The following is a 25,692-nucleotide window of genomic DNA, read 5'->3' on the forward strand; positions in this document are numbered from 1 at the left end:
ATGCCTTGGCAGTGCCTTGGTCGTTCAGCCTAGCTTATGTGTTCCCACCGTTTGCTCTCCTTCCCCGGGTGATTGCACGGATCAAACAGGAGAGGGCTTCGGTGATTCTAATCGCTCCTGCGTGGCCTCGCAGGACTTGGTATGCCGATCTGGTGGACATGTCCTCTCTGCCGCCGTGGAAGCTTCCATTGAGGCAAGACATTCTCATTCAGGGAGCCTTCCATCATCCGAATCTAATTTCTCTGCAGCTGACTGCTTGGAGATTGAACGCTTGATTTTATCTAAGCGGGGGTTCTCTGATGCGGTCATTGATACCTTGATTCAGGCACGCAAGCCTGTTACTAGAAAGATTTACCATAAGATATGGCGTAAATATCTTTATTGGTGTGAATCCAAGGGCTACTCATGGAGTAGGATTAAGATTCCCAGGATTTTATCTTTTCTCCAAGAAGGATTGGAGAAAGGGTTGTCAGCAAGTTCCTTAAAGGGACAGATTTCTGCTTTGTCTATTTTGCTACACAAGCGTCTGGCAGATGTTCCAGATGTTCAATCTTTTTGTCAGACCCTGACTAGAATCCGGCCTGTGTTTAGACCAATTGCTCCTCCTTGGAGCTTGAATTTAGTTCTTAATGTTCTTCAAGGGGTTCCGTTTGAACCTATGCATTCCATAGATATTAAGTTATTATCTTGGAAAGTTTTATTTTTGGTTGCTATTTCTTCTGCTCGCAGAGTTTTTGAGCTTTCGGCATTACAATGTGATTCGCCTTATCTTATTTTCTATGCTGATTGTACCGCAGTTGTACCGCTTGTCATTACGGCTGCTTCGTACACTTGTTTATGAGAGAGCTTACACAAGTGATCGTAAAAAAACATGCTGCTTCAGTGAGGACAGGTAGGAGCCGCAGCAGAGCTGTGGCGTGGTGACTGATAAATTTTCTGGTTTTTGTTATGTGGAATAAACGGATCACTCACTAATAGAGGATTGTGAAAAGATTACTATCTGATATATATTCATCAAGCAATGTTCACATAAACGTTTTTTATTAAAGACACATTACTTTACAAAAAGTTAAGATTTTTTACTCTTATATTTTTCAGTGTGCCTGACCAAGCTTGCATTTTTCTGTTCAGGTTGTCAAAATGGATGACCTTCTTTTACAACCGACGGCCTGCATTGTACCAGTCACAACTGCGGCTTCCTTTTGGTTTGAGGCCTTAGAAGAGTCTCTTAAGACTGAGACTTCTTTAGAGGAAATAATGGATAGAATTAAGGCCCTTAAAGGGACAGTAAACCTTAAAAATAATGTTATATAATTCTGCACATAGTGCAGAATTATATAACATTATTTAAGTGCTATAGTTCTAAAACTCTTTTTTCTCTTTTAATATGTAAAAATTATGGCACTTTTACAGACCCGCTCTCTGCTCTCTGCTGAGCGGGTCTGTAATATTTAGTCAGCGCATCGGGCCAGCTGTATAGTCACAGCCCGGCCCGACCGCGCCATAAGACTAAGTGCAGCTCGCTCCTGTGACAGGAGCGAGCTGCACTTAGTGCTATGGCGCGGTCGGGCCGGGCTGTGACTATACAGCTGGCCCGATGCGCTGACTAAATATTACAGACCCCCTCAGCAGAGAGCAGAGAGCGGGTCTGTAAAAGCGCCATAATTTTTACATATTAAAAGAGAAAAAGGGTTTTAGAACTATAGCACTTAAATAATGTTATATAATTCTGCACTATGTGCAGAATTATATAACATTATTTTTAAGGTTTACTGTCCCTTTAAGCTGGCTAATTCTTTTGTTACGGATGCCGCCTTTCAGATAGCCAAATTGGCGGCTAAGAATGCAGGATTTGCCATTCTAGTGCGCAGAGCCTTATGGTTAAAATCTTGGTCTGCGGATGTGTTCTCTAAATCCAAACTTTTGGCTATTCCTTTCAAGGGGAAGACTCTATTCGGGCCTGACTTGAAAGAGATAATTTCTGACATTACGGGAGGTAAGGGTCATCTTCTACCTCAGGATAAAACGTCTAAGCAGAGGGGTAGACAGAGTAATTTTCGTTCCTTTTGAAATTTCAAGGGTGCCCCCTCTTCCTCTTCCACTAAGCAGGAAGGGAACTTTGCACAAGCCAAGTCCATCTGGAGACCCAACCAGACAAGGGTAAACAACCCAAGAAGCCCGCTGCTGCTCCCAAGACAGCATGAAGGGGCGGCCCCCGATCCGGGACCGGATCTAGTAGGGGGCAGACTTTCTCTCTTTGTCCAGGCTTGGATAAGAGACGTTCAGGATCCCTGGACACTGGAAATCGTGTCTCAAGGGTATCAGTTGGAGTTAAAAAATTCCTTCCCAAGGGGAAGGTTTCTTCTTTCACGATTATCTGTAGACCAGATAAAAAGAGAGGCGTTCTTACGTTGTATAAAAGACCTCTCCACTATGGGAGTAATTTGTCCTGTTCAAAAACAGGAACAGGGACAGGGATTTTACTCAAACCTTTTTGTGGCTCCCAAAAAAGAGGGAACGTTTCGACCCATTTTAGACCTCAAGAGTTTAAACAAGTTCCTCAGAGTCCCATCCTTCAAGATGGAGACGATTCGGACAATTCTTCCATTGATCCAGGAGGGTCAATATATGACTACCGTGGACTTAAAGGATGCTTATCTTCATATTCCTATCCACAAAGATCATCACCAGTTTCTAAGGTTTGCCTTCCTGAACAAACATTTTCAGTTCGTGGCTCTTCCTTTCGGGTTGGCCACGGCACCCAGGATCTTCACGAAGGTTCTAGGGTCTCTGCTGGCGGTTCTCAGACCGCGGGGCATTGCAGTGGCGCCTTATCTGGACGATATTCTGACCCAGGCGCCGTCTTATCAACTGACAAAGTCTCATACGGACATGGTTCGGTCCTTTTTAAGGACTCACTGGTGGAAGGTAAATCTAGAAAAGAGTTCACTAATTCCACAGACAAGGGTTCCTTTCCTGGGAACTCTAATAGATTCTATAGCCATGAAAATTTTCTTGACGGAGGTCAGAAAATTAAAGATTTTGAATACATGCCGAGCCCTTCAGTCCAATCCTCGGCCATCAGTGGCTCAGTGCATGGAGGTAATTGGATTGATGGTGGCGGCAATGGACATCATTCCTTTTGCTCGTTTTCATCTCAGACCGCTACAACTGAGCATGCTCAAGCAGTGGAATGGAGATTATGCAGATTTGTCTCCTCAGATAGATAGGATGGGGAGCAGTCTGGAATTCCCTGAAGGCTCAGGGTGTGTGGACTCAGTCGGAGTCTCTACTTCTAATCAATATTCTGGAATTGAGAGCAATATTCAATGAGCTTCAGACTTGGCCTCAGTTGGCTTCGGCCAAATTCATCTGATTTCAGTCGGACAACATCACGACTGTGGCTTACATCAATCATCAGGGAGGAACAAGGAGTTCCTTAGCGATGACAGAAGTGTCCAAGATAATTCGGTGGGCGGAGGCTCACTCTTGTTATCTGTCAGCAATCTACATCCCAGGAGTGGACAACTGGGAGGCGGATTTTTTGAGCAGACAGACGTTTCATCCGGGGGAATGGGAACTCCACCCGGAGGTCTTTGCCAGTCTGATACTCAGGTGGGGCAGACCGGATTTGGATCTGATGGCGTCTCATCAGAATGCCAAGCTCTCAAAGTACGGATCCAGGTCCAGGGAGCCTCAGGCTGAACTGATAGATGCCTTGGCAGTGCCTTGGTCGTTCAACCTAGCTTATGTGTTCCCACCGTTTGCTCTCCTTCCCCGGGTGATTGCACGGATCAAACAGGAGAGGGCTTCGGTGATTCTAATCGCTCCTGCGTGGCCTCGCAGGACTTGGTATGCCGATCTGGTGGACATGTCCTCTCTGCCGCCGTGGAAGCTTCCATTGAGGCAAGACATTCTCATTCAGGGACCCTTCCATCATCTGAATCTAATTTCTCTGCAGCTGACTGCTTGGAGATTGAACGCTTGATTTTATCTAAGCGGGGGTTCTCTGATGCGGTCATTGATACCTTGATTCAGGCACGCAAGCCTGTTACTAGAAAGATTTACCATAAGATATGGCGTAAATATCTTTATTGGTGTGAATCCAAGGGCTACTCATGGAGTAGGATTAAGATTCCCAGGATTTTATCTTTTCTCCAAGAAGGATTGGAGAAAGGGTTGTCAGCAAGTTCCTTAAAGGGACAGATTTCTGCTTTGTCTATTTTGCTACACAAGCGTCTGGCAGATGTTCCAGATGTTCAATCTTTTTGTCAGACCCTGACTAGAATCCGGCCTGTGTTTAGACCAATTGCTCCTCCTTGGAGCTTGAATTTAGTTCTTAATGTTCTTCAAGGGGTTCCGTTTGAACCTATGCATTCCATAGATATTAAGTTATTATCTTGGAAAGTTTTATTTTTGGTTGCTATTTCTTCTGCTCGCAGAGTTTTTGAGCTTTCGGCATTACAATGTGATTCGCCTTATCTTATTTTCTATGCTGATAAGGTGGTGTTACGTACCAAACTGGGTTTTCTTCCTAAGGTTGTTTCTAAAAAAAATATTAATCAGGAAATTGTTGTTCCTTCCTTGTGTCCTAACCCTTCTTCTAAGAAGGAGTGTCTGTTACATAATTTGGACGTAGTCCGTGCCTTGAAGTTCTACTTGCAGGCGACTAAGGATTTTCGTCAAACATCTTCATTATTTGTTGTTTTTGCTGGGAAACGTAGGGGTCAGAAAGCTACGGCTACCTCTCTTTCTTTTTGGCTGAAGAGTATCATCAGTGTTGCATATGAGACTGCTGGACAGCAGCCTCCAGAACGTATTACGGCTCATTCTACTAGGGCTGTGGCTTCCACATGGGCATTTAAAAATGATGCTTCTGTTGAACAGATTTGCAAGGCTGCAACTTGGTCATCTCTTCACACTTTTTACAAATTTTACAAATTTGATACTTTTGCTTCGTCTGAGGCTGTTTTTGGGAGAAAGGTTCTTCAAGCAGTGGTGCCTTCCGTTTAGGTTCCTGTCTTGTCCCTCCCTTTCATCCGTGTCCTATAGCTTTGGTATTGTATCCCATAAGTAAGGATGAAATCCGTGGACTCGTCATATCTTGTAAAAGAAAAGGAAATTTATGCTTACCTGATAAATTTATTTATTTTACGATATGACGAGTCCACGGCCCACCCTGTCGTTTTGTTAGAGACAGGTTTTTATTTTTGTTAAACTTCAGTCACCTCTGCTCCTTGGCTTTTCTTTTCTCTTCCTAACTTCGGTCGAATGACTGGAGTGGGAGGGAAGGGAGGCGCTATATATGCAGCTCTGCTGTGGAGCTCTTTGTCTCCTCCTGCTGACCAGGAGGCGATATCCCATAAGTAAGGATGAAATCCGTGGACTCGTCATATCGTAAAATAAATACATTTATCAGGTAAGCATAAATTTCCTTTTAACAAAGCTAAGTATGCATGTTGTAATTAAGCTGATCTAAATTATTCAGCTATATTATGTGGCTTTTGTTTAACAAACTGTTAAATATATCTATGAGTACAAATACACACACTGTTATTCTATCTCAGTCTAAATGTACATAGCATTACTGCAGAAATGTAAGATTTTATTGTTACAGCTAAAGAGAAGGCAATGACTGCTATTTTGCCTTCAAATAAATGTATAAGGTTTTTTGCAACATTTTCCGAAACTTAGTGAATTAAGTTCTGAACTTCAGCATACAGACGTGTCCTCTACTGATGGGGTCTCCTCTGATTCAGAGGATGCCACGTCAGAGACTGATATAGACAAATCTGTTTTATTTAAGTTAGAATATATTCGTTCTCTCTTAAAGGAAGTTTTGTTTACTTTGGGGATTGAGGAGTCTAAATCTCCTGATGATAAAGCTAGTAATTGTCTAAATTCTGTATTTAAGACTACTGTTATTACTCCTGAAGTATTTCCTATTCCTGACGCTATCTCTTATGTGATTGCTAAAGAATGGTCTAAGCCTGGTACCTCTTTGAACCCTTCTTCTAGGTTTAAGAAATTGTATCCTTAACCTGTAGCCAAGGATCCTTTAGATAGGAAGCTTGAATCTTATCCAAGAAGGGCATATTGACTTTCTGGCTATATTCTTAGACCTTATATATTTATGGTTGATGTTGCTGCTGCTTCTACTTTTTGGTTGGACAGTTTAGCACAGCAGTTGTCTTTAGATTCTGAATTATCTAACATTATTGTTTTACTTTAACATGCAAATCATTTTATTTGTGATGCTATATTTGATGTTAGGAAGATCAATGTCAAATCCAAGTCTTTAGCCATTCTAACTAGAAAAGCTTTATGGCTTAAATCTTTGAATGCTGACATGGTGTATAAAACTAGATTATTATCTCTCTCTTTTCAAGGTAAAGATCTTTTTGGTTCACAATTGGATTCTATTATCTCCACTGTCACTGGGGGTAAGGGAGTTTTTCTGCCCCAAGACAAGAAATCTTAGGGTAGGTTTAAAGCTCCCAATCGTTTTCGTTCCTTTCATTTGAATAGAGAACAGAAAACCACTCCTTACCCTAAGGCCTCTGGCTCTAATTGGAGTCCATCTCCGAATTGGAATAAATCAAAGCCTTATAAGAAACCAAATCTTGCCCCTAAACCTATATGAAGATGTGGCTCTCAAGTCAGTTCTTCTGGGGGCAGACTAAAGCTATTTCAAAGAGTTTGGACAGACTCTGTCCAAAATCAGTGGATTCAGAATATAATTTCTTAGGGGTCTCGAATATGATTCACAATAAGATTCTTTCTTACCCATGTAACAAAAAAAAAACCCAGTAAAAGCTCAAGTCTTTCTGATATGTTTCAGATCTAGAACTTTAATGAACTGGTCATTTTTCCCAGTTTCACAGCAGGAACAACGATTGGGGGTTTTATTTCAGACCTATTTTGGATCTGAAAACTTTAAATGGTTTTGTAAGAGTCCCAACTTTCAAGATGGTGACTTTAAGGACTATTCTGCCTTTTGTTCAGCAAGGTCACTTCATGTCCACAATAGACTTACAGGACGCTTACCTTCACAATCCGATTAATCCAGATCACTATCGTTTTCTGAGATTCTCTTTTCTAAACAAGCTTTACCAATTTGCCGCTCTTCTGTTTGGCCTTGCAACAGCACCAAGAATATTCTTAATAGTTTTAGGTGCCCTTCTATCAGTAATCAGAGAGCAGGGTATTGAGGTGTTTCTTTATTTGGACAATATCTTGGTACTAGCTCAATCTTTTCATTTAGCAGAATCTCACATGAAACAACTAGTGTGGTTTCTTCAAAGACATGGTTGGAGGATCAATTTACAAAAGAGTTTCTTGATTCCTCAGACAAGGGTCACTTTTTTTAGGTTTCCAGATAGATTCAGTGTCCATGACTCTTTCTCTGACAGACAAGAGACAAATGAAGTTTGTTTTAGCTTGTCTAAACCTGCAGTTTCTTCCATTCCCTTCAGTGGCTATATGCATGGAAGTTTTAGGTCTCATGACTGCAGCATTGGACGCGATCCCCTTTGCTCGTTTTCATACGAGGCCTCTACAGATTTGCATGTTGCACCATTGGTGCAGGGATTTTACTCAGATATCACAACTGATATACTTAAATCCCAACATTCAACTCTCTCTGACTTGGTGGTTAGACCATCAACTTATTGTTCAAGGGGCCTCCTTTGTTCGTCCTTCCTGGACTGTGATCTCAACAGATGCAAGTCTTACAGGCTGGGGAGCTTTCTGGGGGTCTCTGACAGCACAAGGGGTTTGGTATCCTCAAGAGGCAAGGTTACCAATCAATATTTTAGAACGCTGTGATATTTTCAGAGCTCTTCAGGCTTGGCCTCTATTGAAGAAAGAACTTTACATTCATTTTCAGACAGACAATATCACAGCAGTGGCATATGTCAATCATCAATGAGGGACTTGCAGTCCTTCAGCTATGAAAGAAGTATCTCGGATACTTTCTTGGGCGGAATCCAACTCTTGTCAAATTTCTGCGATTCATATCCCAGGTGTAGACAATTGGGAAGCAGATTATCTCAGACTTTACATCCGGGGGAGTGGTCTCTACATCAGATGTGTTTTTTCATCTTGTACAGATGTGGGGTCTTCCAGAAATAGATCTGATGGCCTCTCGTCTAAACAAGAAGCTTCCTGGATACTTTTCCAGGTCCAAGGATACTCAGGCGGAGATAGTGGATGCTTTAGCAGTTCCTTGGTTTTACCAACCTGCTTACATTTTTCCGCCTCTGATTCTTCTTCCGAGGGTGTTCTCGAAGATCATAATGGAACAATCTTATGTGTTTCTGATAGCACCTGCATGGCCTCACAGGTTTTGGTATGCGGATCTTGTCCGGATGTTCAGTTGCCAGCCTTGGCCACTTCCTTTAAGGCCAGACCTTCTGTCTCAAGGGCCGTTTTTCCATCAGGATCTCAAATCTCTAAATTCGAAGGCATGGAAATTGAACACTTAGTGCTTAGTCAGTTAGTAGAGGTTTCTCTGACTCGGTGATTAGCACTATGATACAGGCTCGTAAGTCTGTTTCAAGGAAGATTTATCATCGGGTTTGGAAAACATATATTTCATGGTGTTCCACCCATAATTATTCTTGGCATTCTTTCAGAATTCCTAGGATTTTACAGTTTCTTCAGGATGGTTTAGATAAAGGGTTGTCTGCAAATACTTTGGAAGGACAATTTCTTTTTTATTTCATAAAAAGATTGCTAAGCTTCCAGATATTCACTGTTTTGTTCAGGCTTTGACTTGTATCAAACCTGTTATTAAATCTATTTCTCCTCCTTGGAGTCTCAATTTGGTATTGAATATTTTACAGGTTTCTCCTTTTGAACCCATGCATTCTCTGGATATTAAATTACTTTCTTGGAAAGTGTTATTTCTTTTGGCTATCTCTTCTGCCAGAAGAGTTTCTGAATTGTCTGCTCTCTCTTGTGAGTCTCCTTATCTGATTTTCCATCAAGATAAAGCTGTTTTGCGGACTTCGTTTACATTTTTGCCTAAAGTTGTAAATTCTCAGAACATTCATTGGGAATTAGTTGTTCCCTCCTTGTGTCCTAATCCTAAGAATACTCTTGAAAGGTTTTTACATTCTTTGAATGTGGTAAGAGCTTTGAAATATTATGTTGATGCTACTAAAGATTTCAGAAAGACTTCTAGTATATTTGTTATTTTTTCTGGTTCCAGGAAAGGTCAGAAAGCCTCTGCCATTTCTCTGGCATCTTGGTTGAAACTTTTGATTCACAAAGCTTATTTAGAGGCGGGGCAGTCTCCATCTCAGAGAATTACAGCTCATTCTACTAGATCAGTTGCCACTTCTTGGGCTTCCAAGAATGAAACTTCAGTTGATCAAATTTGCAAAGCAGCAACTTGGTCTTCTTTGCATACATTTACTAAATGTTACCATTTTGATGTGTTTGCTTCTTCGGAAGCAGCCTTTGGTAGAAAGGTTCTTCAGGCAGCTGATTTGAGTTTTTTTTTTTTTTAAACAATGTTTTTTATTGAGGTTAGAAGACAGTGTAACATTCAATGACCAATTTACACAGGTTAAGTATATAACATCATATCGCATTAGAAGTTAACAACAATAAATACAGTTTTTTCCATTCAATGTCTAATGTTGACTAGTAGTAGAGCAATAGTTAAATCAGTAAGGAATAACCTGTGCAAAGATATTAGTAACCTCTTTTTCTATAAACCATGTACTAAGTGGTATAGCGGGTCATACAATGGTATAGGTGGATAGATTTGGAGAACCTATTATTGAGGCATGTGGAATACAGATGGCTCAAGAGTTAAGGATAATCAGTCACCTCTAATGTATAAGAACCCAAGAATTAAGTAAACGGTGAGCGCACCTATATGTGTAAGTGAATAGTAACATGGTTTAAGTGGTAGATTGAGTAGATCAGTGGACAAGAGCCATTGTTAATTAGGGGGTGGATTAAGTTGGGGGGGGCGGGCCATTATGGTAAATATATCCTATGAAAGCTAAGGTAGCCCTATATGCTACAGCCTAAGCTAAAGCATAAGAAAAGCTTCATCCTACTATCATCAGCAGTAATCTGTTATATTGCTCCATCTTATGTCCCTGTTTAAGAAGTCAAGCGGATAAACTTGTGTACGGAGAACTGAGGGATTGTTTACTATTATAATACAAAAAACAGCTATATTAACAAGTCTGGGATATAGTAGTCTTATAGGGGAAATAAATAGTAGGGTATAAACTTAATAGGGTAGAGAAATTGTAATGTGTTTAAGTCTCTCAGGGCCTATCATGTCAGGTTTAACATGCTCCTATGTCACATATTTGAGAGAAGCATGAGTCATGAGTCCATCAGTAACCCTCACGTATAAACAGACAGAAAATTCCATATACCCATGTATTTTAAAAAACATTAGTATCAATCCTAATATCCCTAAATTTTTTAGAAAATAATATATAGAATAAAGGAACTTAGAGCAAACAACTGAACATCCTTAAGAAAACATAATAATGAACATGTGGGTATATTCTAACTATGTCATGGTCTCTTTTCAGCTCTAAGCAGTAGTGCAATAACCCAATAATCTTCTGTTTCTTCTTGCAAAGCTATAAGCTAATTAACATTCATAGCCACCATAGACCTCCAAACATATAATAATAGGATTTGTGAGAAACTTATGTAGACAGTACAAATCTACTCTCAGTAGGATTACAAAACCTTGTAAATATAGGGAGACCTCTAGGTACAAGAATACAAATCTAAGTATAACAACAAGGAGTCAGGTCTCTTCATAAAATGGTCTAAGACCTGTTAAAAAGGGGAAAAATATCCAAAGTACAACAGTACCTGAACTAGTGAGACTAAATTTATATTATTAAAGCCAGGGTGTATTATAAGTTTATCTATGCCCTTAAAGTTCTTTTATGACATACTTTTACTTAGGTTATAACCGACTACTGCCCGGTCTTTGTGAAAAGTATTATTTGGCAAGAAATAAGTAGAAAAATTAACTAAGAAAACTTACGAAGTCTTAACTATGTAGTATACAATAATAGTATTAGTACAGGAAAAATACCCTCAATTAAGCTGTCCAACTTCAAATAGAAAAACAGTTCGGTATCACAAAATTTAAGTGTACAAATACAGGCTATTCACCATTATGCACTTTGTATAGGATGGATAGCTATATAGAGAAATTATGCCTAAAGCACTAGCTTAGCAGATATGGGATACTATATAAGCAAGGCTTTAATGATAGCTTTTAGATATCAAGTTATCCACTACAGGAATACTACAGTATGCTGCTCTGGCCACAAGCAACACACTCCAACATTTAATATAATAGATCAATCCTGTCTAGCTTAGAAACCCTAGTTTCCAGGTTACTAGTGATAAGGTTATATCCCATATGTACAACTCCGTAACATCTTTGACGTGCAAAAGATAATACCTGTATGCTTTGAAGATGTAGATATATAACATCGCAACACTAAATAACATTTCAAAAGTGAGCTGTCCTTAAACTAGCATAAAATAGTAAGTAAATACAAAACAGTAATAGTATTCATAGCATATGCAACGAAATGTCTGTTGTGAGTGGGAGCGGAAAGATTATAAAGCTCAACCGTAAATTGAGTAGAATAAATCCACAAATTGGGTGAACTAAACATCAGACATTATAGTCATCATCAATATAACCGTTAGGAAATCAGTGTCACAGGGGTATAGCTCCAGAAGTAAACAAAGTGCCCTAAAAAACATTACCCAATGCCAGTCTTAAGGCAGCATATAAACAGTGGTGATACAGACTGTGCAAATCAAAGTAAATACTGCAGTAAACCCAGCAACGTCATTAAACTGAAAAAGTCCCAGATTATCAGGTCCCAGTGGCTGTATGTTTTGCATGGAAAGTCTGATGTAGGACAGGCTTCAGAATTATTCCAAGAGTCCTCCTGAGTCAACGGAAAAAGCTATTCTTTCTTCCCCAGCTGATCCTCTAATACATTATGTCCTGCGGGCTGAATCATATCGTAGGAGTAGGCTGAAGTATCAGGTGGAGACCCATTATCATTAGGCTCTGTTCCATGTTCCTCGTAGCAGCTTTGGACTGTGCTGGGATCGGACCTCAGCTCCTGAATTAGAGCATTGTACTGGGACTCTAATGTGACAATTAAATTGCGTATCACTTTGTTTATGCATGCTTCCATATTTAGTGATATATAAGGTAGGCTGGATCATTAGTGTGAGTGGAGGGTTGTTTCTTACCCCGGTATATCGAGGGAGTATTATGTCTAGACTCCGTGATGTTCTAATAAGTGGGTAGAGTGCTGAATAGAAGGACTCACATAACATGTAGCGTAGTGTCAAGAATCCAAGATGGCGACTCGCGCCACTGCTGAGCGGTCATCTCCGAGACATAATTCCCTCTTTAGTGCTCAAATGCTAGTTAAATTATTTGAGTTTTTTTTATATTTTTAAGAAAAACTTAAACATTTTTTTTATTTAATTTCTCAGCAGATATAGCTGTTTTTATTTTATCCCTCCCTTTCTAGTGACTTGTGAACTTCCACATCTTGGGTATTATATCCCATACGTCACTAGCTCATGGACTCTTGCCAGTTACATGAAAGAAAAAATAATTTATGTAAGAACTTACCTGATAAATTAATTTCTTTCATAGTGGCAAGAGTTCATGAGACCCACCCAATTTTTTGGGGGTTATGTTTTTTTTGTATAAAGCACATTATTTTTTCCAGTTCCTCTTTTTGTATGCTTTTTACTACTTTTTTTACACCTCACTACTTGGCTATACGTTAAACTGAGGTGTTAATGACGTGGGAGATGTATTTATAGGCATTTTGAGGTTTGGGAAACTTTGCCCCCTCCTGGTAGGATTGTATATCCCATACGTCACTAGCTCATGGACTCTTGCCACTATGAAAGAAATTAATTTATCAGGTAAGTTCTTACATAAATTGTTTTCTCTTGTTAGGTGTATCCAGTCCACGGATCATCCATTACTTGTGGGATATTCTCCTTCCCAACAGGAAGTTGCAAGAGGATCACCCACAGCAGAGCTGCTATATAGCTCCTCCCCTAACTGCCATATCCAGTCATTCTCTTGCAAGCTCTCAACATAGCTGGAGGTAGTAAGAGGAAAGTGGTAAAATATAGTTAGTTTTTTCTTCAATCATAAGTTTATTGTTTTTAAATGGTACCGGAGTGTACTATTTTATCTCAGGCAGCATTTAGAAGAAGAATCTGCCTGCTTTTTTCTATGATCTTAGCAGAAGTAACTAAGATCCACTGCTATTCTCACATATGTCTGAGGAGTGAGGTAACTTCAGAGGGAGAATGGCGTGCAGGGTATCCTGCAATAAGGTATGTGCAGTTAAGTTTTTCTAGGGATGGAATTTGCTAGAAAATGCTGCTGATACCGGATTAATCTAAGTTAAAGCCTAAATACAGTGATTTAATAGCGACTAGTATCAGGCTTGCTATCAGAGGTATATACTCTGATTAATGTGCAATATAAAACGTTTGCTGGCATGTTTAATCGTTTTTATATATGCTTTGGTGATAAAACTTATTGGGGCCTAGTTTTTTCCACTTGGCTGGCTTTACTTTTGCCTAGAAATAGTTTCCTGAGGCTTTCCACTGTTATAGTATAAAAGTTACAGTTGGTGCAGTTAAAATTACAAACTGTGACATTCAGCTTCCCTCAGCAGTCCCCTGCATGCTATAGGACATCTCTGAAGGGCTCAAAAGGCTTCAAAAGTAGGAGCTGTGGCAGTTGTTATGACTGTTTAAAAAACATATTTTTTGTTTTGTTAATCTGTTTTTTGTATTAAGGGGTTAATCATCCATTTACAAGTGGGTGCAATGCTCTGCTAACTTGTTACATACACTGTAAAAATTTTTCGTTAGTTTAACTGCCTTTTTTCACTGTTATTTCAAATTTTGGCAAAATTTGTTTCTCTTAAAGGCACAGTAACGTTTTTTTTATATTGCTTGTTAACTTGATTTAAAGTGTTTTCCAAGCTTGCTAGTCTCATTGCTAGTCTGTATAAACATGTCTGACATAGAGGAAACTCCTTGTTCATTATGTTTAAAAGCCATGGTGGAACCCCATAGGAGAATGTGTACTAAATGTATTGATTTCACTTTAAACAATAAAGATCAGCTGTTATCTTTAAAAGAATTATCACCAGAGGATTCTGACGAGGGGGAAGTTATGCCGACTAACTCTCCCCACGTGTCGGACCCTTTGATTCCCGCTCAAGGGACTCACGCTAAAATAGCGCCAAGTACATCAAAGACGCCCATAGAGATTACTTTGCAGGACATGGCGGCAATCATGGATAATACCCTGTCAGCAGTATTGGCCAGACTGCCTGAATTCAGAGGAAAGCGCAATAGCTCTGGGGTTAGACGTAATACAGAGCGCGCAGATGTTTTAAGGCCCATGTCTGATACTGCGTCACAATATGCAGAAGCTAAGGAAGAGCTTCAGTCTGTGGGTGACGTCTCTGACTCGGGGAAACCTGATTCAGATATGTCTACTTTTAAATTTAAGCTTGAGAACCTCCGGGTGTTGCTTGGAGAGGTTTTAGCTGCTCTGAATGACTGTGACACAATTGCAGTGCCAGAGAAATTGTGTAGACTGGATAAATACTACGCGGTGCCGGTGTGTACTGACGTTTTTCCAATACCTAAAAGGTTTACAGAAATTATTACTAAGGAGTGGGACAGACCCGGTGTGCCGTTTTCCCCCCCTCCTATTTTTAGAAAAATGTTTCCAATAGACGCCACCACACGGGACTTATGGCAGACGGTCCCTAAGGTGGAGGGAGCAGTTTCTACTTTAGCAAAGCGTACCACTATCCCTGTCGAGGACAGTTGTGCTTTTTCAGATCCAATGGATAAAAAATTAGAAGGTTACCTTAAGAAAATGTTTATTCAACAAGGTTTTATCCTGCAGCCCCTTGCATGCATTGCTCCTGTCACTGCTGCTGCGGCGTTCTGGTTTGAGTCTCTGGAAGAGGCCTTTCAGACAGCTACTCCATTGACTGAAATACTTGACAAGCTTAGAACACTTAAGCTAGCTAATTCTTTTGTTTCTGATGCCATTGTTCATTTGACTAAACTAACGGCTAAGAATTCTGGATTCGCCATCCTGGCGCGTAGGGCGCTATGGCTTAAATCTTGGTCAGCTGACGTGACTTCAAAGTCTAAATTACTTAACATTCCCTTCAAGGGGCAGACCCTATTCGGGCCTGGTTTGAAGGAAATTATTGCTGACATTACTGGAGGTAAGGGTCATACCCTTCCTCAGGACAGGGCCAAATCAAGGGCCAAACAGTCTAATTTTCGTGCCTTTCGAAACTTCAAGGCAGGTGCAGCATCAACTTCCTCTGCTACAAAACAAGAGGGAACTTTTGCGCAATCCAAGCCGGCCTGGAAATCTAACCAGGCCTGGAGCAAAGGCAAGCAGGCCAGAAAGCCTGCTGCTGCCTCTAAGACAGCATGAAGGAACGGCCCCCTCCCCGGCAACGGATCTAGTAGGGGCAGACTTTCTCTCTTCGCCCAGGCGTGGGCAAGAGATGTTCAGGATCCCTGGGCGTTGGAGATCATATCTCAGGGATATCTTCTGGACTTCAAAGCTTCCCCCCCACAAGGGAGATTTCACCTTTCGAGATTATCTGTAAACCAGATAAAGAAAGAGGCATTCTTACGCTGTGTGCAAGACCTCCTAATAATGGGAGTGATCCATCCAGTTCCACAGATGGAACAAGGACAGGGATTTTATTCAAATCTGTTTGTGGTTCCCAAAAAAGAGGGAACCTTCAGACCAATTTTGGATCTAAAGATCTTAAACAAATTCCTCAGAGTTCCATCATTCAAAATGGAAACTATTCGGACAATCCTACCTATGATCCAGGAGGGTCAGTACATGACCACAGTGGATTTGAAGGATGCTTACCTTCACATACCGATTCACAAAGATCATCATCGGTTCCTAAGGTTTGCCTTTCTAGACAGGCATTACCAGTTTGTGGCTCTTCCCTTCAGGTTAGCTAGAGCCCCAAGAATTTTTACAAAGGTTCTGGGGTCTCTTCTGGCGGTCCTAAGACCACGGGGCATAGCAGTGGCCCCTTATCTAGACGACATCCTGATACAGGTGTCAAACTTCCAAATTGCCAAATCTCATACGGACATAGTGTTGGCATTTCTGAGGTCGCATGGGTGGAAAGTGAACGAGGGAAAGAGTTCTCTATCACCCCTCACAAGGGTTTCCTTCCTAGGAACTCTGATAGATTCTGTAGAAATGAAAATTTACCTGACGGAGTCCAGGTTATCAAAGCTTCTAAATTCCTGCCGTGCTCTTCACTACATTCCGCACCCTTCGGTGGCTCAGTGCATGGAAGTGATCGGCTTAATGGTAGCGGCGATGGACATAGTGCCATTTGCGCGCCTACATCTCAGACCGCTGCAATTATGCATGCTCAGTCAGTGGAATGGGGATTACACAGATTTGTCCCCTCTGCTAAATCTGGATCAAGAGACCAGAGATTCTCTTCTCTGGTGGCTATCTCGGGTCCATCTGTCCAAAGGTATGACCTTTCGCAGGCCAGATTGGACAATTGTAACAACAGATGCCAGCCTTCTAGGTTGGGGTGCAGTCTGGAATTCCCTGAAGGCTCAGGGATCGTGGACTCAGGAGGAGAAACTCCTCCCAATAAATATTCTGGAGTTAAGAGCAATATTCAATGCTCTTCTAGCTTGGCCTCAGTTAGCAACCCTGAGGTTCATCAGATTTCAGTCGGACAACATCACGACTGTGGCTTACATCAACCATCAAGGGGGGACCAGGAGCTCCCTAGCGATGTTAGAAGTCTCCAAGATAATTCGCTGGGCAGAGATTCACTCTTGCCATCTATCAGCGATCCATATCCCAGGTGTAGAGAACTGGGAGGCGGATTTTCTAAGTCGTCAGACTTTTCATCCGGGGGAGTGGGAACTCCATCCGGAGGTGTTTGCTCAATTGGTTCATCGTTGGGGCACACCAGAATTGGATCTCATGGCGTCTCGCCAGAACGCCAAGCTTCCTTGTTACGGATCCAGGTCCAGGGACCCAGAAGCGACGCTGATAGATGCTCTAGCAGCACCGTGGTTCTTCAACCTGGCTTATGTGTTTCCACCGTTTCCTCTGCTCCCTCTACTGATTGTCAAAATCAAACAGGAGAGAGCATCATTGATCTTGATCGCGCCTGCGTGGCCACGCAGGACCTGGTATGCAGACCTGGTGGACATGTCATCCTTTCCACCTTGGCCTCTGCCTCTGAGACAAGACCTTCTACTACAAGGTCCTTTCAATCATCCAAATCTAATTTCTCTGAGACTGACTGCCTGGAGATTGAACGCTTGATTTTATCAAGGCGTGGCTTCTCCGAGTCAGTCATTGATACCTTAATACAGGCACGAAAGCCTGTATCCAGGAAAATCTACCATAAGATATGGCGCAAATATCTTCATTGGTGTGAATCCAAGAATTACTCATGGAGTAAGGTTAGGATTCCTAGGATATTGTCCTTTCTCCAAGAGGGTTTGGATAAAGGATTATCAGCTAGTTCTTTAAAGGGACAGATTTCTGCTCTGTCTATCCTTTTGCACAAGCGTCTGGCAGAGTTTCCAGACGTCCAGGCATTTTGTCAGGCTTTGGTTAGAATTAAGCCTGTGTTTAAACCTGTTGCTCCTCCATGGAGCTTAAACTTGGTTCTTAAAGGATTACTTTCTGTTATAATTTTTAAGCTAAACAACTAACATATTAAAGTTAATAAACATTAATTAAAACCTACTGACCTATATTTTCTCCAAAACGAAGTTTCATAACGTTCTAAAAGTTATATCTTTTATTCACTGATGATGTCACGTTATCCTGCCCACTATTTTCAGCACTGCATTTTCAAAATACTTAAACCAATAACTTTGTGTTTAAAACGCCATTTTGAAACCTAGGTATTGTAAACGGATTGGTACAGAGCAAAGGATATCCATGGAGTGGGTTTGGAAAACAATTAAATTTTCAGACAAGATTTCTGATATACGGTAGAGATATGTTAATGAAATGCTATTGATAAAAAGCGTATTTGGGGTAGTTAGTTAGTAACAGGCATATCAAATATTTACTTACAGTGGCCTATATTTACTTACAGTTGAGCTGGGTTGACATGCTCGTGCACGATTTCCCCATAGACATCAATAGGGAGAGCGAGCTCAAAAAAAGCCTAACACCTGCAATAACGGAGCGTAAAGCTCCGTAACGCAGCCCCATTGATGTCTATGGGGAAACATAATGTATGTTTACACCTAACACCCTAACATAAACCCCTGAGTCTAAACACCCCTAATCTGCCGCCCCCGACATCACCGACACCTACATTACACTTATTAACCCCTAATCTGCCACCCCCAATGTTGCCGACACCTACCTACACTTATTAACCCCTAATCTGCCGCCCCAATGTCGCCGCCACCTACATAAATTTATTAACCCTTAGTCTGCCGCCCTCAACGCCCCTAAACCTCTGGCCTCCCACATCACTAACACTAAATAAATATATTAACCCCTAAACCTAACCCTAAATCAAACCCTAACACCCCTAACTTTAATTTAATTAAAATAAATCACCGACCCCTACATTACACTTATTAACCCCTAATCTGCCACCCCCAATGTTGCCGACACCTACCTACACTTATTAACCCCTAATCTGCCGCCCCAATGTCGCCGCCACCTACATAAATTTATTAACCCCTAATCTGCTGCCCCCAACATTGCCGCCGAAACTATACTAAAGTTATTGGCCCCTAACCCCAAACACCCCTAACTTTAATTTAATTTATTTATTTATTTATTTATTTATTTATAAAATATTTTACCAGGAAGGATACATTGAGATTTCTCTCGTTTTCAAGTATGTCCTGGGATCACAAAACATTGCATTGATACAATAGGGTACAATAAAATACAAAAACAATAATAAAAATACACATTATATGCAAACATTTAACATAGAGCAGGTATGAAATATTTAACCATGACAGGAGCATTCTGTTTTGAGATATGTATAGAGGGATCTCTTAAAGGATTTTAGGCTTGGGGAAGTTTTTAAAGTGTGAGGGAGGTCATTCCATAATTGTGGCGCTCTGTAGGAAAAGGAGGATCGAGCTGCTTTTTTTTTGTATTGAGGCAAGCTAAATAATGTGCTGTTATTGGATCGGAGGTTATAGGAGGTGGGAATAGCAGGGGAGAGCATTCTGCTCAGGTAGGGTGGGAGCTTCCCAGAAAGGCTCTTAAAGACAAGGCAGGAAAGATGGAGGGTGCGTCTGGATTCTAGCGACAGCCAGTTTAGTTCTTTTAGCATGTCACAATGGTGGGTCCTGTAGTTACATTGTAGCACAAAGCGGCAGAGCGAGTTATATAACGTATTTAGTTTATTAAGGTGAGTTTGCGGAGCAGGTGCATATACTATGTCCCCATAATCCAAGATAGGCATCAGCATTTGCTGTACAATCTTTTCCTTTACTGTAGGGCTGAGGCAAGATTTGTTTCTGTACAGGGCACCTAGTTTTGGATAAAGTTTAGAGGCAATTTTTTCTATGTGGAGTCCAAAAGATAGATTGGGGTCTAACAACATACCTAAGTATTTAAAAGAGTGGACTGCGGTCAGCGTGCAATTGGATTTTGTTTTGATGCGAAGATGGGAATTTTGTAATTTATGTATTTTAGGTCCCATTCCAAAGATCATTGTGACCGTTTTGTCAGTGTTTAGGAAGAGTTTGTTTTTCGAGATCCACTTTTCTACCTCTGTGAACTGGTCTTGGAGCACTGTTTCAAGCTGCAGCAGATCAGATTTGTTTGCATAGATTACTGTGTCGTCTGCGTACATGTGTACAGTTGAGGATTTGCAGACATTAGGCAAATCATTTATAAATAATGTGAATAGTAGGGGGCCGAGAATGGAACCTTGGGGAACACCACACGTGACTGGGAGAGGGAGGGAGTCAATGTTAGAGACAGAGACATATTGTGATCGATCCGATACATATGATTTAAACCAGGTTAACGGGTGATCAGCAATACCAGAGTTTTTTAGTTTGAGAAGTAGTAGGTCATGGTCCACTGTGTCAAAAGCCTTTGCAAAATCAAGGAAAATAGCTCCAGTTAGGTCTCCTTGTTCCATGGCAGTTTGGATGTCGTTGCAAACTTTTAGGAGGGCAGTTGTAGTGGAGTGATTCGGTCTGAAACCTGATTGATCAGGGGTCAGATAGTTAGAAAGTTGGTAATACTCGCATAATTGCGTATGGACGCATTTTTCTAGGATTTTTGACAATACAGGGAGCAGTGATATAGGACGATAGTTAGAAACCAAGGTTAACTCCCCACTTTTATGAATAGGCACTACTCTTGCAGTTTTCCAGAGTTTGGGTATGTATCCAGACACCAAGGATTCGTTAATTAGGGTTGCAACAGGCTTAGCAATTGCCGGCGCACTGAGCTTCAACAGCATTGCTGGGATTTGATCAGGTCCTGACTGGTTTTTCATTTTTAGATTATCGAGGTGTTTCTTAATGACATTGAAGGGTACAGGTCTAAAATTGAACTTTTCTATATTGGGTCTTTGCTGTTTTAGTGGGGCCTGATCCACATTTGTAGCTTCAGGATGCGTGCCATTTATTAGTTTGTCAATCAGGGTGGTGGAGCATCCTACAAAATAATTGTCTAAATAAAACTTACTATCATTAGCTAAATAATTCCTATTTAAAACTAAATACTTACCAATAAAATAAACCCTAAGCTAGCTACAATATAACTATAGTTACATTGTATCTATCTTAGGTTTTATTTTGATTTCACAGCTAAGTTTGTATTAATTTTAACTAGGTAGACTAGTTATCAAATAGTTATTAACTATTTACTAACTACCTAGTTAAAATAAATACAAATTTACCTGTAAAATAAAACCTAACCTGAGTTACACTAACACCTCATAAAATTAAATAAATTAAATTTAAAAAATACATTTATCTAAAATACAAAAAATAATAAACACTAAATTACACAAAATAAAAAAAAAGAAATGATCAAAAATAAAAACGAAATACTCCTCTGTTGAGGACTTCTGCCCGCTTGGATGAAGACTTCTCCCGGCTGGATGAGGATGGATGTAAGTGGATCTTCGGGGTTAGTGTTAGGTTTTATTAAGGGTTTATTGGGTGGGTTTTATTTTTAGATTAGGAACTTTGGGCACCGTAAAAGAGCTAAATGCCATTTTAAGGGCAATGCCCATCCAAAATGCCATTTTCAGGGCAATGGAGAGCTTAGGTTTATTTAGATAAGATTTTATTTGGGGGGTTTGGTTGTGTGGGTGGTGGGTTTTACTGTTGGGGGGTTGTTTGTATTTTTTTTACAGGTAGAAGAGCTGATTTCTTTGGGGCAATGCCTTGCAAAAGGCCTTTTTAAGGGCTATTGGCAGTTTAGTGTAGGCTAGGGTTTTTGTTTATTTTGGGGGGGCTTTTTTATTTTGATTGGGCTATTAGATTAGCAGTAATTCAATTTTATTTTTGATAATGTCTTTTTTTTATTTTGTGTAATTTAGTGTTTATTATTTTTTGTAATTTAGATAAATGTATTTTTTTAATTTAATTTATTTAATTTTATTGTTTTGTTAAGTGTTAGTGTAACTCCGGTTAGGTTAATAACTATTTACTAACAAATCAACCTAGTTAAAATAAATACAATCTTACCTGTGAAATAAAAATAAAACCTAAGATAGATACAATATAACTATTAGTTATATTGAAGCTAGCTTAGGTTTTATTTTACAGGTAAGTATTTATTTAGTTTTAAATAGGAATAATTTAGGTATTAATGAATTAAATTATTTTAATTAGGTTAAAGTTAGTGGGTGTTAGGGTTAGGCTTAGGGGTTAATAACTTTAATATAGTGGCGACGACATTGGAGACAGCAGATTAGGGTTAATAATATTTAACTAGTGTTTGCGATGCGGGAGTGCGGCGGTTTAGGGGTTAATATGTTTATTATAGTGGCGGCGATGTCCGGAGCGGCAGATTAGGGGTTAATAATTTTATTTTAGTGTTTGCGATGCGGGAGGGCCTCGGTTTAGGGGTTAATAGGTAGTTTATGGGTGTTAGTGTACTTTGTAACACTTTAGTTATGAGTTTTATGCTACAGCTTTGTAGCGTAAATCCCATAACTACTGACTTTCAGGTGGCGGTACAGATCTTGTAGTTATGGGCTGTACCGCTCACTCGTAATACCGGCGCTATGGAAGTCCCATTGACAAAAGGACTTTTTGAAAGGTGCGGTAGTTACGTTGCCTTACAGCCAAAAAGGTGTGCGGTACAGCTATAATGTAATAATGCTATAATAGCGCCTTGAGACCCTTATAGCGCCTTGAGACCTCACGGGTGATTAGTTTGCGCTTTACAAGTACCCAATAGATAGATATACCTACAACACGCAAAACTCGTAATCTAGCTGTTTTACTCCTTTGAAAGTGTTAAAAACGTAGTTATATGCAAACTCTTAACACATTTTATTTTTGCACTTTTATGTCCCTTTAATTGGAATATACCCTAGGGAGAGTCCACCGTGGGGTTAAAAACATTATGGACTAGATTGCAAGTGGCGTGCTAAAGATAGTGCAGATCACGATAAGCAGTATCGGTGGGCCGTGCTAACATTAGAGCGCAACTTGATATTACAAGTCCATGGTAAATCCCATTTACCAGAAAAGGGTTAGCACAGTCTACATCGCTCTAGCGCAACCTATACTTTCAATGGATATTGCAACCTTGCTAAATAGTGCTGATATTACAAGTTGCAAGTTATAGGTTGCGCTCAAGAGAAAGACAAAATTGCGCTAGAATATTTAGCACAACTTGAAACCTTAAGTAAAGTGTAAGGGTTAAAAAATGTTTTCACAAAACACATATAAAACATATTAAAATAAAGTATTATAATAATGTATAAACTATATAATAAAAAATATTCTTCAACTATTGATAAAAATGTTTTAAAAGGGTTAAAAAGGGATATGGTATATGGCAAGGTGTTTGACTTAAAAGGGCTCCAATGTCTCTCTCTTTATATATATATATACATACATACACATATATGCACATATAAACAAACACATAAATATACACTATAAATAGATATACACTTTTGAGCCCATCCCAGTCAAATAGCTTGAAATAGGCATTATCATTTTTATTCCATTTTAATAAGTTTTAATATGTTTAAATGTGTTTTGAATAGCATTACTCTTTAATTACTGTGTTCTTCACTTAAAAAAAAAATATTTTTATTTTTATATATCTTAAACATTTTTAATATTAGCTAATTCAAAATTTTAGCTGGGTGCTCAGTAAAATGAGCTGGGTGGTGGACCTGCTAAAAAAGGTCCTGTGGAGAACCCTGATATATATATATATACAAAAAAAAATCTATTTAAAAATAAAAAGAACATTTTCTTCTAAATGAAGAACATAGGAATTTAAAGTATTCCTAACAAATCTTTATCGCAGTTGACCTAGCGCAATGTCAATCACTATGCTAGAGTATCACAAACCTCAGGATAAAACCATCCTTATATGTCATATGTTGTGTGACAATGTCATGTTATTTCACTGGTTATTCTGTCTTTTCTCTTCACAGCTGTCAGAACTAATAAGGAACTTTATTCACCTCTGATGTTATTTTTTGAGGCTGTTATTGGCTCCAGTGTTATTAAAAAGTATACAGTTAATGCAGCTCTAACTCTGGAAGGCATTAAGTGTGCTTTATCGTGCAACAGATTAGATGATGTTATTCATTGGGTTAATCAACAAAGGTAAGGTAAACTTGTGTTCATTCATCTGATTTACTTTGTCTAAAAATTATAGTTGCAATAAATGAATAACTATAACTCTACTGATTGACTGGCCATTTTTTTCATTATTTCTTTCAAATTAAATGTAGCTAGGGATATCAATAAAATTTTTATAAAATTCATAAGTAATGAGTTTAACTTCATTAATAATATAAATCAATTATTTAATTAACCAGAGATCTGATCTCTAATAATTTTATAAGCATTAATTGCCACCGTAAGCTTGCGGTAGCAATAACTAGCCACTAGTAATGGCTGGTTATTTATCGAGCGAGCAATAAATTAGCTCTCCACTTGTAACCTAGCCCTAAATGAAGGGGAGGTGCATAGCTGTGTATGCGTGCACAGACAGGGACATCAGTAAAAAATAAATTTTTAATAAAATTAATAAGTAATGAGGAGTTAAACTTTATTAGACTTTATTAATAATATAAATCAATAAAAAATTTTGCCACAAGAATATAATGATTATTTATATAATAATCACTCACATTATAAAAAAAAATTACAAGTAAAAAGCAAACAAAACTGTCACTAAACAGCCACAATAACTATCAATAGTTCTTAGAACTGATGCCGGTCCTCCTACAATAAATGTTGCCTGCATTTCCAGCTGAGGAAAAAAAACTGAACATAACTGAAAAATAGTAAACGTGCACTGCTAAACTATCACAAAAGAAAACGGCTAACTGGACAAGAAGAAAGCTGTGGGCGGAGCTTGGTGGCCATTTTCAGTTGCTAACAAACGATAATTATTTAAAAGTTTAATGTACTTCTTACAAGCTTATAGATTTGGAGCCTGTTGCAAGATGCTTGTCTGGTATGTAACAATAAGTAGTAAAGAATAAATATTGGGTCTAGACTGTCCCTTTAAGAGCTATAGTACTGCTTAAATCAGCTGCATTATTAACAGCTATAATATTCTAATGCTCAAAACTCTCTGATTACCAAATAAATCAAATTACAAATCACACACGTTCCAAATAGCCAAAATATGAATCTGTAACTGCAAAGGTTAATCTAACAGTCTCTTAGCAATCATTATTATGGAGCAGTATATTACGGAGCCATGTTCCAAGGCCCATTTAAATCCACATGATCAGTTACATCTACATCTATTTGTAAATGGTTATGCACTTGCTCATCTATTTACATATATTGGTTACACGGTATACGGAACTGCTTGTAGGCAGGTACTTATGTGCTTGTCTGTTATCTGAGACAACTCCAATATGCTGAAAATCATATAAATAAGCCACAGAAGTTTTGGGTTTCTGTTCTCTGGAGCGATGAAACAAACCTGGAACTTTTCGGCTTGATGGATTAGCGGTATGTCTGGAGGAAGAAGAATGAAGCATACACTGAAAAGACACCCTTCTAGGTGATGCTCTGGGGCTTATTTGCATCCTCTGGCACTGGATACCTGCAGCGTGTGGAAGGCAAGATGGTATCTTCTTATATAAGATGGACATAGAACAAAATTCATAAATTAATTTTGTAAAATGTTTGTTTTGTTTGAAGGCTCAGATAGTACCTCCCATGCAAATTTGTTCCAAATGTTTGGATAAAACTTTACCGTCTAAAGACAAGATTTCCCCTCCTGAGTCTGTCTCTCAGGATAATGTTGTCCATGCCATGCCTCATATTTCTCCTCAAACGTCCCAATCTGTTTCACATGCAGTTCCCTGCGTTTCCTCTCAACATCCTCCTGGGGGT

The 25,692-nt window shown here is 39.5% G+C and overlaps 1 protein-coding gene across 1 annotated transcript in view; it reads left to right on the plus strand.

The window, feature by feature from the left end:
• CLHC1 (clathrin heavy chain linker domain containing 1) overlaps nt 1-25,692 on the plus strand; it is a 114,089-nt gene that overhangs the window by 69,762 nt on the left and 18,635 nt on the right. Inside the window, exon 8 of the mRNA XM_053709342.1 lies at nt 23,763-23,937. Coding sequence (XP_053565317.1) covers nt 23,763-23,937 — 175 coding nt within the window. The remainder of the gene's footprint in view (nt 1-23,762; nt 23,938-25,692) is intronic.

Source organism: Bombina bombina, chromosome 4 (assembly GCF_027579735.1).
Source record: "Bombina bombina isolate aBomBom1 chromosome 4, aBomBom1.pri, whole genome shotgun sequence".
NCBI lineage: Eukaryota > Metazoa > Chordata > Amphibia > Anura > Bombinatoridae > Bombina > Bombina bombina.